At 42.6% G+C, this 16725-nt stretch overlaps 1 protein-coding gene across 3 annotated transcripts; it reads left to right on the top strand.

Annotated features, from left to right (window-relative positions):
• The first annotated feature begins 7821 nt into the window (after window positions 1-7821).
• On the top strand, window positions 7822-16343 carry RNF7 (ring finger protein 7). 3 transcript variants are annotated; one of them, XM_004712074.2, is made up of 3 exons: window positions 7822-8022; window positions 13747-13794; window positions 15344-16343. In XM_004712074.2, the coding sequence occupies exons 1-3, from the start codon at window positions 7848-7850 to the stop codon at window positions 15460-15462; spliced, it is 342 nt and encodes a 113-aa protein (XP_004712131.1). In that variant the 5' UTR covers window positions 7822-7847; the 3' UTR covers window positions 15463-16343. The 3 variants fall into 3 exon arrangements, with proteins under 3 accessions (XP_004712131.1, XP_045143431.1, XP_004712133.1); XM_045287496.1 differs by having other exon boundaries at window positions 15327-15412; XM_004712076.2 differs by having other exon boundaries at window positions 7822-8015; window positions 15344-15400.
• Window positions 16344-16725: the final 382 nt, after the last annotated feature.

Here is a 16725-nt window from a genome sequence, read left to right as displayed (position 1 = left end):
GCAAACAGGCAGCCATTTATCTCAGAAGCAACAAAGCCCACATGGAAGAAGCACACCAGCATGTGCGATCATGACGTGTCAAAGGGATCAAGTATCAGACATCATCAGAACAAAAAATCATATCATAGTGAATGAGGGAGGGGGGAGTGCAGAGTAGAGACCCAAAGCCCATCTGTAGGCAACTGAACATCACCTTATAGAAGGACTGTGGGGAGGAGATGAGCCAGTCATGGTGCAGTGTAGCAATGATGAAACACACAACTTTTCTTTAGTTCTTAAATGCTTCCCCACCCCACCCCACCCCACTATCATGATCCCAATTCTACCTTACAAATTTGACTAGACCAGATGATGTACACTGGTACAGTTAAGAACTGGGCACAAAGGGAATCCAGGACAGATGATGCTTTCGGGACCAGGGGTGAGAGTGACAATACAGAGAGGGTGGAGGGAAGGTGGGGTAAAAAGGGGGAACCAATTACAAGGGTCTACATATAACCTTCTCCCTGGGGGACGGATCACAGAAAAGTGGGTAAAGGGAGACATTGGACAGTGTAAGACATGACAAAATAGTAATAATTATAAATTATCAAGGGTTCATGAGGGAGGGGGGACTGGGGAGGGAGGGGATAAAAGTGAGGAGCTGATATCAAGGGCTCAAATAGAAAGCAAATGTTTGGAGAATGAGGATGACTTGACACAATGGTTGGATGTATGGATTGTGATAAGAGTTTTACAAGCCCCCAATAAAATGATTTTTCAAATGCAAAAAAAAAAAATCTCAAATATGGATTTAGGGCTCTCACTGTAAACTGTTGTTTGGTTAGATGCCCTTGAGTCAGTTCTGACTCACAGTGTCCTTATTTAAAACAGAACAAAACACTTTTGGGTCCTACACTATCTTTACATTTGTTATGTTTAAACCCATTTTCGAAACCATTGTGTCAATCCTTCTTGAAGGTCTTCCTCTTTCTCACGGACCCTCTGCTTTACCACGAGGTAAACCATTGGCTTAAAAGCAGGAAAAGTGTGAGTCTGGGCTGTGTCCTCTCACCGTATTTATTCAGTTGGTATGCTGAGCAAATAATCAGAGAACGTGGGTTATCTGAAAAGGAATATGGGATCGGGATTGAAGAAAAGCTTATTAACAACCTGCAATATGCAGATGACACAGCTTTGCTTGCTGAATGTGAGAAGCACTTACCGATGAAGATCAAGGATTGCAGCCTTCAGGATGGAATGCAACCCAATGTAAAGAAGACCCAAATCCTCTCACTGGACCTATAGGTAACATCAAAATAAACAGAGAAAGGGCTTCGTCTTTCTTGGATCTACTATCAGTGCTCAAGGAAGCATCAGTCAAGAGGTCTAAAGACAAGTTGCATTAGGTAGATCTGCTGCACAACACCTCTTGAGAGTGTTGAAAAACAACGATGTTACTTTGAGGACTCAGTTGTGCCTGACCCAACTCATGGTCAAGTTAGGTCCATTGTGCCAACTGGGCCTCCATAGGAACATGTGGGCAGAGTTTAATCAGGTGGCAGCTTGATCAGATGGTGACCAGGATAAATACTTTCCAGGCAGGCATCCCCTCTCTCTTCCTCCCTGGTGATCAGACCAGCATGCTGCTGCTTGAGCTACCCTGTTTCCCCCAAAATAAGACAGTGTCTTATATTAATTTTTGCTCCCAAAGATGCACTAGGTCTTATTTTCAGGGGATGTCTTATTTTTCCATGAAGAAGAATACAGTACACATTTATTGTTTATTAAAAGAGACCTCGCATTTCCTGCCTGCTCCGGCTGCGCTGTGGCCAACAGTGAGCTGCACAGTGGCGCCCGTCACTACGGTCCAGAGTCCAGAGTTACAGTCGCTTGGGGGGGTTGGGCTTATTTTCAGGAAGGTCTTATTTTCGAGGGGATGTCTTATATTTCAGCGAGAGGCAAAACTGTAGGAAGGTCTTATTTTCAGGGGATGTCTTACTTTCGGGGAAACAGGGTAGTTCTTTGCCTCAAACATGTGCTACACCACCTTTGGGTGAAGTCAACCTTTGGGCTTTGTTGCTAGGACTTGAGGCTCCTTCAAGACCTGCTTTGGACCTGCTTCACTAAGCTCCCGAGCTACTGTCTGCTGCTGCCCCAACCTGCTGGCTGCTGCCTGCAGGCTGATTTGCCATCTTGCCTGAGGGCAGACTCCATTTTATGCTTCCTTGACCTTGGACCAGCAGCCTGCATGAGTTGAAGGACCTTCAGTATACTAATTTTCCACAAAAGTGAGTTGAACGGAGCCCTCTGTACTGCTGTGTGCACTAATTAGCTGTTATATTCCTTCTCGGTGTATAAACCTATCCTTTTATATATGCAATCATAAGTGTCCTGGTTTTGTTTCTCTAGAGAACTCTGCCTAGCACAGGTGGTATCTTCCATTGCCTCATATGCATGTTAAAGTTGGACATTGAATAAAGAAGATTGAAGAACAGCAAATGTATTTGAATTGTGGTGCTGGTGAAGACTACTGAAAATACCAGACTGCTAAAAGAACAAATTGATTTGTCTTGGAAGAAGTATGGCCAGAGTGCTCCTTAGAGGCAGGACTTAATCTTACCAACTTTGGCCATATTTTCAGCAGAGACCAGTCCCTGGAGAAGGGCACTGTGCTTGCGAAAGTAGAGAGGCAGCAAAGAAGAGGAAGGCCCTCAATGAGATGGCTTGACACTTTGGCTGCAACAATGGGCTCAGGAATAATTGTGAGGATGGAGCAGAACCAGACAGTATTTGTTCTGTTGTGCATAAGGTCGTTATGGATCAGATTTGACCTGATGGCACATCACAATTATTTTATCAAGTATGGTATACTTTTCCAGAGACTGGGCTTTCCTGGTAGCAAGTATCATCATCTGCAATTTTAAGGCGAATTCTGGCTGTACTTCTTCCAGGACAGATTTGTTTATTTTTCTGGCAGGCCATGATATTTTCAATATTCTTCACCAGCACCACAATTCAAATGCATCAACTCTTCTTTGGTTTCCCTTATTCATGTCCAACTTTTACATGAATATGAGGTGATTGAAAATACCATGTCTTGGGTCAAGAGCACCTTAATCCTCAAAATGAGATCCTTGCACTTTGACAATTTACAGAGGTCTTGTGTAGCAGATTTGTCTAAGGCAATACTAATGTAGAGAAAAATCAATACTAGAAATATAACATATTTTAAGATTTATTTTGTTAAAAATCCAAAGTGCAGCAGCCTCCCTGCTCCCTTGCAGTAAAGTCCTTTTAAGCTTAAACATCAGGCATGTCCTGACTCAGAAAGGTTAGACAAGGACACACGGAGCTTCAGGGATGGTGCTGTAATTGTCCCTGGAGACATGTAGGAACTAGAATCCTGGCTTCTTAGAGCGTCAATTGTTATCTTGCGACATTGTAAAAAGCCTGCTAATCTCTTCCTGTCATCGTTGTCAAAACCCGTTTCTTGTATATTAACTTGCTGGGTCAGGACTGAGCTCAGCTCAAAGGGAAAATCTGACTGTTTTCCTTCTGAAAGTGTTTGCAGTAATAAACGTAGGATTTCTCTACTCAACCTGCTCTCTGGTTTTTGACGACTGCAGTGACAGACTTCCCAGACCCCTTAAAGTCTGACAACAATACTTTGCTTGATTTCTTGACTGCTTCTTCTCGGAATATTGATTCTAGATCCAAGCAGGATGAAATCTTGAGCAATGCTGATAATTTCTCCATTTCTTATGATGTCTGTTGGTCCAGTCGTGAGGTTTTTGTTCTTCTTTACATTGAGTTGTAATCCACACTGAAGGCCCCAAACTTTCCTCTTCACCAGCAAGTTCTTCAAGTTCTTATTTTCAGCAAGCAGAATTGTGTCATATGCATATCACAGGTTGTTAATAAATCTTACTGTAATCCTGACGCTACATTCTTCTTCATATAGACCGGTTTCTCTGATGATTTGCTCAGCATCCAGATTGAATACGCCAACCTAAGAACACATGGAGGTCAACTGCTCAGAGGTTATCTTCCTGAGGGCATCCGCCATCTAGTGCAATCAGATCCTATTGTCTGTCCCGCATTAGGTGGGGCCCACTCCCTGCTGATAAAGATAGTGCATTGTTCCCCTGAAGGAAAGCCCAAAGACAAAGTCCAGCCAACTCAGGGAGGACCAACATTAGGCTGCCATCTTGAATCTAGAGAACCCTGTGGTGGACACAAGTCCATCTTGTCACATGTGTACCCCTGGTGCTTCCCCCTCCTGTTGCATGTATGCCTATGGTACAACCCCTTCCTGTTATGATGTAATCAGAGGGGCTTGCATGTCCACCAAAAAGGTACGTAAGCCGTGATTGGAAATATAATCTCTCTCTTCGCAGACCTGGCTGCTGAGATCATGGCCATCCTGGAGGTGAACACTTACATGCTTTATATTCTAAGATGGCTCTTTAATTTTACCCCTCAATTACACAACCACCCGTTGGACCCATTCAATTGTGGGGGCTGGTACCCCACAGCTCACCTTGAGGTTAGCAACCCAACTCATAATATTCAAGTCACCCCAAAGTAGAGAGTCACTGGAAGGAACCATTGGCACATTGGTCCACATTTTCTGACCTAATGTTCTACCTGAGTTTATTTCTCAACTGAGATGTCTGTCTAGAGAACTTTTGGAGAACAAGACTCACCAATCAGACCTCTGTCTATGAACAAAGGCAGCTTATAGAGAGGAGAGGGATGGGAAAGAGTCAGAATGCTGGAATTCAAAAGGAATAAAGGACCAGGTGCCTTAATTCAGGGTGCATGTGACAACTTGGTCTCCAGACCCCACACTGTCCCTTATGTGCACAGACATTAAAACCGCTTTCTGTTTCTTTTGTATGCAGTGTCCACTTGATTTCAATTGGTGAATAAAGTAGAACAAGGACTGTGTTCGGCTGGATTGACTAGAGAAACAAATCCAGAAACACTCATATAAGACAGAGCTTTATATAAAAAAGTAATTATTTATCAAAAAAACATCTCGGCCCAGTCCACCTCAAGTTCAAAAGTCCGATACTAGCCCATAAGTCCCTCTTCAGACTCATGAAGCCACGTGCAATGATGTCCAATGCAGGAAGATCACAGGCTGATCGGTGCAGTCAGCAGGAAGGTGAAGGCAGAGGGGTGGGTGGGTGGGAGGTTCCCAGGACCCTCCTTATGAGAAGGCCACACCCACAAGGAGGCACCATCAGGCTATATGACCTGATTGACAGGTTGAACACTACCCCTACACTTTCATATATCTTCAGGTTGACATGAAATTATGTAACTACCACAAGGACTCAACGATTTGGGTGAAAACATTGACAACTATCTCTTGATCCATACAAATTTCCATATGAGCACAGGGAAGTGTTCTGAAATTCTCATTCTTCTCAATGTTAGCACAGTTTATTATGATCCACACAAAACTTCATCCAGATCCAAATCAATTGACCAAACACCTACGGGCCTATAAATATAGACAGTGGGCATTTGCTGGCATAGGCGTTGTACACATTTGGGGGTCACTTTGAGCTCTTGCTGCTCAGAACTGTTTTCTTACTTGAAGTCCTAAACACTGATTCCTTTGGCAAAACTAAGCTCAACAAGCAAATGACATCAGATATGATTTTGTTTTGTAATTCAAGGAAGAACTATTTTACTTCAGTTGAATGGCGTTGGGGGAGAGGGAAGTGAGGTCTGGAATGAGCACCAGAGAAATAAATGGCAAACATGTCCACTTGTCCTGGAGACTCACTTTTACTGAAGGACATCTATTTCTATGAAAGAAAAGACACCCCCTTCTCCACTTTAACAAAACCGACTACTGGGCATGAGAAGTCAAGAAAGGATCCTGAAATCCAGAGCGGAGCCAGGCTTCTGCTCGAACATTCTAGGGCTGGTGAGCGTAATCCCACACTTGGCCCTGTGTCCGTATTTGTTTATTTTTTTACATATGTTTAAATCCTGTTTTTCCCACCACAGCCCCTTAATTCTAGTTTAACCCCTGCCCACAAACAAAGCCTAGGATGAGGAATGAGGGGATATTGAAAGACCCTGTAAGAGGTGGGAATCCCAAAGTTGACACAGTAGGTATCCACCTGTGGATCAAATCGTGGCCCCCAAACCATGAGCTGTGAATCATAACTTCTATACCTGTAGTCATAATCCCATTTGGAACTGAGTTTTGGGATATGTAATAAAGCAGTGGCAGTATGTGTCTTAAGTCAATCTCCTTTGAAGCACATGAAAGCAGTCCCAGGCTTAGGACAAGGTACCAGTAAGACAACTCACAAGTCTGTTCTGATCTAAGTTGAATACCTTTTTTATTTTTATTACCCTTCGTTATCAATAACTTTGTAAATGCAATCTTTGAACAACTGCATGTAAATATCTAAGAATAAGATTAAATTAGCTAAGGCAGCATAATATGTAGTACATATTACTAATGATAAAATACACAAAACTAGCAAACAGACCATTCTAAATGTGGTTCTGTGTATGCTCTAAACAGGTACTGCCTAGATTATAAAGACTAAACAAGCCACGGAGTAAGCAGAGAGAGAGCTCAGGTCTCATGAGGATCACCCAGGAGCTAAACTCAAAGGATATAAATACCTTCCTTCAGAACCACCAAAAAGTCTTCCTCTGAGGTGGCACCCTGAATTCAGAATCTAGACTCCTAAAGTGTGGGAAACGAGACCATTTTTGACATTTCTGTGATAGCAGTCTAGAAGACTAGTTAAGATAGGTGGGAATCAAGCACCTCTGTAACTCAAGATTTGTTTCTCTTTGAAATGGACATGTTGTCTGCTTTCCTTGGGAAAATATCGGAATATGGAACAGTTAATATGCTTGACTGCTGGTCAAAAGACCGGTGATTCAAGTCCACCCAGAAGTGCCTCAGAACAAAGAACAAAGCTGGCAATCGACTTCACCCAAACCTGCCACGTTAAAGCCCTGCAGAGGTCAGTTCTACTCTGACACATCGGGCACCACGAGTTGGGACTGATTGCCAGTCAATTTTTGGTTTTAGCAGAATGACTGTGGTTTTAAAACTCAGTATCACATAAAAGCAATGCCATTTTTTTGCTACTTCACTTCTTTGGATCTCATTACACCCACATATAAAAGGAAGAGGTTCAACTAAGTCGAGGTTTTCAACGTGTGGCGCAAGGTCCCTAAAAGGAAAGAATGAAAAGATCCTAGGCGGCCTAGGATCTTTTCTTTCGTTCCTTTTGAATGTTTCAAATGAACCTGTATGTCGTTAAAGTCTCCAAGTCCACCTCAATTTTACTTTTCCTCCTTTTTTTAGTCACTCAGACCAATATTTAGTTCCCAGGAGTAAGGAACCTGGAGGGGTCCTAGGATCCTTTCTAAGAGCCCAAGATAAGATGGTGATCAAGTATATTCCCTACGCTGATGGCGGTGGAGCCTGCTCTCCGGTAACAAATTAGTAAGGCAATTTTTTTAAGTGGTAAGTTTAACGAAGGTATACAGTAGGGCACGTGATTCCTGCACAATCTGTGGCGGGCAGGGCAAGAGTTAACACTAATCAGGAGTCGCCAGACTTCAATTTCGTGATGTCCCAAGATACCCGGATGGTCTCCGGGCGGGGAGACAGCGGACGGAGGCCCCGCCCCGGAGCCGGCGTCCGTGACGTCACCGGGCCGCGCCAGCTCGTCGCGGGCAGCCCCGGTCGGGACAGCGCGGCGTCCCACGGCCTGCTGGTGGCGCTGTGTCCCGCCGGGCGGCCCCGCGGAGCCGCCATCGCCGCCCTCCTCCCCGGCCAACGTCTCCGCTCCCGGCTCCGCGCCGCCGCCATGGCCGACGTGGAAGACAGCGAGGAGCCCGGCGTCCTCGCCTCTCACTCCGGGGGCGCAGGCTCCAAGGCGGGGGCCGAGAAGATGTTCTCCCTGAAGAAGTGGAACGCGGTGGCCATGTGGAGCTGGGACGTCGAGTGCGATACGTGCGCCATCTGCAGGGTCCAGGTGATGGGTAAGCGTCACACCGAGGCTCGGGCCGCGCCGCGGCCTCCGCGGCCGGGCTCCGGGCGCGCCTGCGGGCCCGCAACCGCCGTATGAAGCGAGCAGCCCGGCACCGCGCGGGGGTCGCGCTGCGGGGGCGCCCCTGACAGTTTGGCCGCCGTCTCCGCGGCCGCGGGGTCGTCCCACGGCGCCCAGCCGGAGGGGCGGAGTCGGGCTCGTCTGCCGAGGGAGGCGGATGATTAACAAGTCGAGGAATAAACAAGTCCTTTCAGGTGGCGGCGCCTTTTCCTTGCAGGGGAATTGCTTCCGACTCCGGGAGATCCTTGTGTACGTAAAGCAGACTTGCTCCAAAGGGGGGGGGGGGTCTTTCGGAAACAGACTGCCAGGACTTTTGAACCGCCAACCTTTAGGCTTGCATTAGACGACCAAGAAACCCAACGTGGGTGACGTACCGCGGGTGCCGCCGCTGCGCTCCGTGTCCCCGCCCCGTCTGGAAAAGCAGAACCATAGAAGGGTCAGGGTAATGGTCGCGCACCAAAGTGATTGTCCCCTTCGCTGGAACTAGAGTTTGCGTCAGAAGGCACCCGTTTGGTTTGAAGGGAATAAATGTAGTTGGAGGATTTTTAATTTCATGTGAATTGAAGAGTGAACGTCTTCTTGTTCACCAGCTATGCTTTTACTGCACAGGAACGAACTTTCGCCCCCTGCCCCCCGTCTTAAACGATGCCAGATCCTAGGGAAGGCTGCCCTGCGCAGCCAGGCCTTTGTGGAGACTACAGCTCTTACTTCTTCCCATGACGATTCTAACTAAAAGACGTTGAACCAAGTAGAACATTTCAGAACAGCTTAATCCAGTGATGTTTTACAAGGTTTCAGTTTTAAGATCTAAAGCCACCTTGAAACAGGTGTAACTGCAAGGTGTCTTTTTAAATAGAGCATGCAAAATTACTGCGCTAGCATCTTAAGTACTTCTGCAGGGTAAGTGAACAAGTCTGAGGTTTCTGTGGTTTGGAAACTGACTTGTCCTAAAAATGAGAGAATTGGTGAAAATAACGTGAAGAAAATTTCTTTCCCTTAAAAAAATCTATATGTTGAATACATAATATACTTAATACTGTACATCGAAAACACTACAGTGAAATAAAAGGGAAATAACATAGTATTTTGTTTGCAGCACATGGAAATGAAAAGGTAGACATAATGGTAAATGATTTCTTAGAAGCAAGGTGCTACCTGTGAGGTCAGTAGTTCAAAACCACCAAAGGCTTTCTATAAAGAGTTACAGTCTTAGACACCCACAGGAGCATTTCTACCCTGCCCTATAGGGTCCATACGAGTTGGAATTGACTCAACGGCAGTGGGATTTTTGGCTTGGTAGAAGCAAGTCATAAAAATCAGCCAGCATCAATGGCATACTCACTGTACACACTTATTGTTATTTATAAAGGCTTGTTTCAGAGAATTTACAATGAGATTCAAAATGTTATGTTTTACTTTTGAAGAACTTAATTTTGAGACATGGAGTCCTTATTTCCCATGTTAGATTTTTGTGTTAAGCATCTGGTTTATGTGCCTGCAGCTCCTCTTCCTGATCCCGCTAGCCCCTTAGAACTAGAATCATAATTTCTAGTTTGAGTCACATTTTTAACCACTCCATTCAACTTAATTATCTCTTCTTTTGCAGGACAAACTTGCTAACACTTTTATTCAACACGTTTATTCATTAGTGTAAAAAGAATTTATCTCAAGACTTTTTCTCCCTAGAGGAAAAGAAATGTTTTAATAGTAAATGAAAATGGAGAAACCTAAAATAATCAAATTCTATAGCAAATACATTTTATGGGTCAATTTCTGGTCATTGAGATTATAAATATGTTGGTCAAAGTAGGGGTTAAAAACAGTTGAAGATCATCATTAACTTTGTCATTATATCAAATATTCTGAAGAATTAATGCTGCAGGTTTATAGGACCTATACTTTGGGTTAAGTATTGTGGACTAGCCCTTTGTATTTTATTTATGAGGAGTTAATAGCCACTTAATGGACAGACCCCCCAAAAAAGTTTTAAAGATTTCCCAGTCCTTACCTTAGAGTCAGACTAAAAAATATTGCAGTTATTTTTTTGTACACATTAGAAGCAGGCTACTTCAGATACTGGAGATATTAAAATTAAAAAAATAATCTGAAGCTTTGGAAATTTTTATAGATTTGAGGTTTTGGTTTTTTTTACGACCTATGTAAACTAAAGCTTAAGTATAATTGGGAGATTTTAGATTCTTCAACAAGAGTTCACTTAACCCTATTTCTGTACTATTTTGAATTTATATCAAATAACTAAATCATACATTATTGACTTCTTGCTCCAAAATTTGCTTGCCAGCCCTTTGTGCCTTGGGTAGCACTTTGGTTTCCCCTCCTCCATTCTCCTAGGAGCAGAGGATCTGCTCAGTGAGCAGACTGAGAAAGAGGAGGAAGTTTGCTGGTGGCTATGTTCTAAAAAGGTGGAGTTACTTTCAGGGCTGTTGTTTGACTTAACCTTCTGGCGACTTGCTCCCTAACTTGTAAAAGAGGCGGTTTAATCCTGAGTGTTCGCTTTACAGTTCTCCCGTTTTCCAACTCCGTGATAGCACAGAAGCCATCGAGCCAGAGCCGGATAGCGTTTCTCCACACTGTATGTAATCTTCCCGTGCTGGTTTGCTCTCTCCATTTGCTGGTGAGCTGCCTGAGATCAGGGTCCAGAGCATGGTCATTCTGTTGCCCCAATGCATAATTCCCTTCTCTCACAGGGTCGATGGTTGGGATTTAGGGAGTGAGAGCACCCTCAGGAGGCCGAGATGGTTGGTTGGTATTGTGGTGCTTTCTTAGGGTTAGATCCTGTGGAGAGGAGCAAACAAATACCAGTCCACTGTAATAAGACAAGCAGGTTTCAACTCAATGGTGTGTCTGTTTTTACAGAATTCTTTTTCTCCTGTCTTTGGAAAAGGTATCTTTTCTGTCGGTTTCAGCTTCCCTTTGATTCCTCTTCCAGATGATCTGAAATATACAGTAGCACATCCTTTTTCAGTAAATTGTACCCCAGATTGAATTTCTTTTGAGAAAATACACAGCAAAACATAACAGCAATTCAGCCATTTCTGCATACAACTCAGCACATTGGGTATGTTCTTTTCTGAACTGCCCCTCCTCCATTAACACACTTACTGTCCCTGAAATTTCTTTTTGTTTGTTTTTATTTTAATGTATTTTATTGGGGGCTCTTACAGCTCTTATAACAATCCATACATCAATTGTATCAAGCATATTTGTACATATGTTGCCATCATCATTTTCTTTCTGCGCGAGTCCTTGGTATCAGCTCCTCTTTTGTCCCCTCACTTCCCTATCTTTCCACCCTTATGAACTCTTGATAGTTTATAAATTATTTTTATTTTCATATTTATACCATTCGCAGTCTCCCTTTACCCATGTTTCTGTTTTTTCCGTCCCCCTGGAGTGGGGAAGGGGGAGTTGTATGGCAATCATTGCGATGTGTTTCCCCTTTCTCTCCCCCTCTATCTTCCTGGTATCCCTCCTCTCAAAATTGGTCCTGAGGGGTTTATCTGTCCTGGATTCCCGGTGTTCCCAGCTCTTATTTGTCCCTGTGTACATGCTCTGGTCTAGCCAGTTTTGTAAGATAGAACTGGGGTCATGAGAGTGAGGGGGGAAGGAGGAAGCATTAAAGAACTAGAAGAATGTTGAGAGTGTTTCTTTCATTGATGCTATACTGCACCCTGGCTGGCTCATCCCTTCCTTGGGACCATTCTGTCAGGGAAGGTCCAATTGTGTACTGATGGGCTTTGGATCTCCATTCTGACCCCCTTGTTCGTTTTGAAATGGTTGTTTGTTTGGGCTCTTCTGATGCTTGATCCTGGTTGACACCTCACGATCACATGGGTTGGTGTGCTTCTTCCAGGGGGGCTTTGTTGCTTCTCAGCTAGATGACTGCTTGTTTACCTTCAAGCCTTTAAGACCCCATCAGCTTTCTTCACCACATTAGCTTATGCACTCATTTTGTCTTCAGCAATCCTGTCATGTCCCTAAAATTTCTATCAGAGTCTTTTGAGTTGCTGTTGTTACTTTGATCCTCTGTCTACTCAATGCTATGGAATCACTCCCAACTCCTAGTGACCTTGGGATTTCTTAGGATTTCTGAGACTAAATCTTAACAGGAGCCAACAGCCGCATCTTTCTTCCAAGCAGCCCCTGGTGGGTTTCAGCTGCTGACTTTGCAATGAGCAACCCTTCACTTAAGGCACTGCACCACCAATTCTCCTTGCTATTGCCTAACTAGTTCTTAAAATTGCGTAATGCTCAAGGCGGTTTTTTGTTTTTTAACTATTTAAGCTTGGTGATTATTTAGTTTCAAGATTTCAGGGGATAAATTTGGTTTAAATTTTAGAGATGATCTCCGGGTAATAGTTTCGAGGGTTTATCCAGCAAACACCTACGCGCCCCCCCTTGGCGCCAGAAAGTCTGGAGTGTATGAACATGTGAAATTCTGCCCATTTCTCTCCTTTCATCTTCTGTAGAATCTTTCACTTGGGCACTATCTAGTTCCTTTAGGCTCATGGCAAAAGAGGCAGTTCATGGAGGCACATCCCAGACTGAATTTTGAAAATTTCTAGTTTACCCCTTAGGCTCCCTTTCCTAGTATTTACTTGTCAGTTTTAGGTAGATAACTTTGGGCTCAGGCTTACCTGTAAAGAGACCTTTTTCTTTAAAAGAAAACAAAGAGAGCTTTTATTAGGTACTTAGGTATTTCTTACTCCATCTTCTCCAATTCTCACTGGTTTTGCCCCCAGGTGATACAGAAACACCTGATGTGATCCCATTTCACAGGGCCTTAGACTCCTTGAGCTTTCTAACCAGCAATGTTCTCTTCAGATCTGCATGTTCCTAAACCCTTTCTTTCCCGTCTACACCACACAGCCTTTTCAGCAGTCTTGCTTAGGTGACCCCCAGTGGTGACCAGCTGGAAGCATATAAGATAATGTATCTGCAAGAAACCTGTAAATGTTCTTGAGGGGGGAGAGAAGCAGGTTACTTTTTATGAATGGCTGAAGGAAGGAAACTTCTGTTACTTATGTCTGAGTGACTCGCTATGGGAGAGGAAGGGAAAAGTTTTCAATTTAAGTGAAAATTTTTTAATTGAATTATTTTTTTTGTTGAAATTTTATATAGGTTAATACAATCACATAGTTTACAAATAGTGAAAACTTAATTTCATTCTTTCCCAGATAAACTTTATTGGTTATTTCTTCAGTGTCCGCCATTTGTTTCTTTGTGTATATGTTAGAAAATGCACATGCACTCATATATGGTTTGTTTTAAAAGGGTAGTTTGAAAACTAACTGTCCCAGTGGTTGATCAATGTGGGGATGCCCAGCAAGCTTCTAATAAGGTAGAGCACAGCATATTTTTCTCTAGTGGTTGCATCCGCTGTCCAGGCATCTTTTCATCAGAGCTTGTCAAAATAGAGGGTCAGGAACCCTTGTGAAACTGCTCCTGGTCATAAGTACTCGGGAAAGCGCCTTGGTCTCTCTTCATCTTTAAATAGTTGCACTCTGAGGAGAAATGAATAGTATGAGCCCTCTATCTTCATCTCTAACCCTGAAGGCTTTTATTTGACTTTGAAGCATCTGGGTTTTTAAAATCCAGAGCATCCGAATGAGAATTGCTGTTTGTTTACTTTTAGATGCCTGCCTTAGATGTCAAGCTGAAAACAAACAAGAGGACTGTGTTGGTATGTTGTAATTTCTTTCTCTTGCTTTTTCAACTGAAGATTTCCTCTCAGTGGGGATGTTTGAATTTGCAATTCTAAGATTGACTTTATCAATACACAAAAATAAACTGTAAAGCAATGATTCATTATTAATAGAACATGTGTTGATTCTCAGAAAGCCTTAATGGAATAAAGCTGTAAGTCATTTCATTGCCTATAATGAAGGGTTGATTATATAGCCATGTAAGGCTGCTGTAATTTTGTTAATCAAAATAGAAATAACTTTTATGAAAATTATTAAATAAGGAATTGGCCTCAATTCCATTTGAATTGTGGCTGTGCTATAGATTCATATTCTTAAGCTTTTATTCTGAAACAATTCAGTTTCAATATCCTTTTGTGGATATACTATTTAATTTTTCAACCAATAGAGAAAATCTGAATCTCAAGTATTTTATTTGGAACATGGTTTGTGTATAGAAATCTGTTTGATTTTCCTTGTAATCTGAGACTATAAAAGTTATCATAACCTAATTAAATTATTCCAAGGTTCTTATGTCCTAGCCCTTGAAGTGATCGATTTGAAGTTGTTGCAGGTTTACAGGTTTCCCCGGAATGAAAGGTCAATTTTGTGTTCTCCTGGTTGACACACAGTTTCTTACCTGAATTCTGCTGTTGCTTCCTTAAACACTTGGAATGTTTTCCCCTGCTGCTTCCCCCCTGCAGTCAACTTCATTAAGAAATATGTTGTTGTTGTTTCTCTTTTTTTCCTATTTCTTTTATTTAATCTTGGTCCTTGTCATGTAGTTCAGTTGGTCGAGGAAGGGACAAAACCTAAGTTTGAGATTGAATTCCAGCTCGGCAGTGATTTCCCTTGGTTTTAAGGTTTGCTTTTATGCCGTTTGTTTGAGAAATATGAATTGAGGAATTTTAAGAGACTGAGCAGCTGTCTGTGATCACGGTGAAGCCACTCTCTCTCGCCACTTGGAAATTCCGTGAAGGATTGTGCCACTGTGGATTGCTTGGCTTACTATCCTTAGAGCACAACCCAGGAGGTGCACTCCACCTATCTCTACAATAGCCTCCAATGAAAGGGCAACATTCTAAACTCGACGTAGCTTGGTAAATAAAAGTTGGAAGGATATTTTCTATTAAGTTAAAATACAAAAGTTTTCCAGGGTCAGTGTATGACCAAGAAGGTCTTGGATTTAAGGAAGACTCATGCTTTACGTCCCTAACTTCAGGAAGAGCCAACATGTGGCACTCTGTAGGAATGAGGGCTGGTGGGTGGGGGTGGTAGACTAACTACCACATCCTCTGATTGTTGAACAGGAACAGAAAGGCCCCAAACCCAGTAACTTGTCATGTCATGAATGTCACTTCCACACGGGAGTTTCTACTTGTTGCTTTGTAAATAGAAGGAATTATTTTGACCAGCTAACCCTTTAGTAGTTAAGTCAATAGGAAGCTGATTGTTTATTCATAATAATAGAAAATCACAAAGCTATTTTGGAGCTTAGGACTGGATTCTAATTGGAATATGTAATGTTCAGAATTCTTTTTCTTTCAGTGGTCTGGGGAGAATGTAATCACTCCTTCCACAACTGTTGCATGTCCCTGTGGGTGAAACAGAACAACCGTTGTCCCCTCTGTCAGCAAGACTGGGTGGTCCAAAGAATCGGCAAGTGAGAGTGGAGGAAGGCGATCTCAGTGCTGTTGTCTGAAGGCCCGGTGGACTTGTTATCAAGGCCCTGCTTAGGCTGCAGCACCCCTGGAAGCGGTTCCTGAAATAGGCCGGGACTCCTATGGCGCTCATCAGAGGCACGGTTTCACATTTTGTCACGTTTTAGTTTCAGAAAGTCTCTGCAATTAAGAAGATAATTTATTAATGATGGTCTTTCCTACCTCGTGTTGTTCACCACACACACACTGCTTAGAAGTGTTCTGGAAAAGGAGAGAACTACAAATTGAATGCCCTTTTTAATTTACCTGTTGCTACCCAAGAGACTGTGGAAGCAGTGTCGTTCAGAGGACAGTTATTTGCATGCTTATAGGTGATCAGTTAAAAAGAGAGACTAATAGTATCAAAGCGTGGTTTGAAATTCAACTCTTATCCTTACTTTTTGTTCCTGATATTTATTTTTTGTGTGGAGAGAAGGTAATAGTTAATGAAATCTTGACTATAAAGATAACTTTAAGTTGGACATATACCAATGAACCCAGGGTTCATAAAATTTAACTTGCAGGCACATGGGATTTTGATCATCTTTTAGATTGTCATATTCATTAACTCAGCAACAAAACCTAGATCCGAATTCACTTCCCTGTTAAACCATTGAGTGGTTACAGGCATAAATGTTTTTCAATTCTGGCCAGATTATGTTACAATTTAACTGAGTTTTATGTGGAATGTCATTGAGGTGAAATGTTTACCACTGTACTATTGTCTCAGAAAGTGTATTCTATCACATGATGTTTGAATAAATGATTTAGTCTCACTTTATATGAATTTTCATTATGGCCATTTTATGTACAACCCTCAACTGAAGTTAATAAACTAATTTGTCAAATGAGTGTCTTCATTTAATAGAATTAAAAGTGTGTTACCTAGAAACAAAAGCACAGGAAAATGTTTCAATTGTTTCACTCATTCACATTTAAAGACACTATTTTGTAGCAATTAATGAATCACAGCTTGTGTTAGTCTGGGTTGACTAGAGAAATTCATAGACATTCATGCATATAAGAAAGAGCTTTATATACAAGAGCAATTGAATCTTGAGAAAGCAGTCCAGATCAAGTCCATAAGTCCAATAAAGGCCATATGTTCAATACCCGTCTATTATTTCCTCTTCAGACTCATGCAACACATGCAATGATGCTGAGTACAGGAAGATCATAGGACAGTGAGTGGAAAGTCTTGTGGATCCAGTGATGGTGGAAGCATGTTAG

The sequence above is a fragment of the Echinops telfairi genome, unplaced genomic scaffold (assembly GCF_000313985.2).
Source record: "Echinops telfairi isolate 266 unplaced genomic scaffold, ASM31398v2 ScPeMD7_16;HRSCAF=60, whole genome shotgun sequence".
In the NCBI taxonomy this organism is placed as follows: Eukaryota; Metazoa; Chordata; class Mammalia; order Afrosoricida; family Tenrecidae; genus Echinops; species Echinops telfairi.
Note: the sequence above shows the minus strand (reverse complement) of the source record. Positions and strands in the feature narration are given on the sequence as shown.

Bases quoted from the DNA above. Each gene is read 5' to 3' on its own strand.
- RNF7 (XM_004712074.2), top strand. From the start codon at position 7,848: ATGGCCGACGTGGAAGACAGCGAGGAGCCCGGCGTCCTCGCCTCTCAC. The intron at 8,023-13,746 runs GTAAGCGTCACA...GTTTACTTTTAG, and splicing joins CTGCAGGGTCCAGGTGATGG to ATGCCTGCCTTAGATGTCAA. The intron at 13,795-15,343 runs GTATGTTGTAAT...TTTTTCTTTCAG, and splicing joins CAAACAAGAGGACTGTGTTG to TGGTCTGGGGAGAATGTAAT.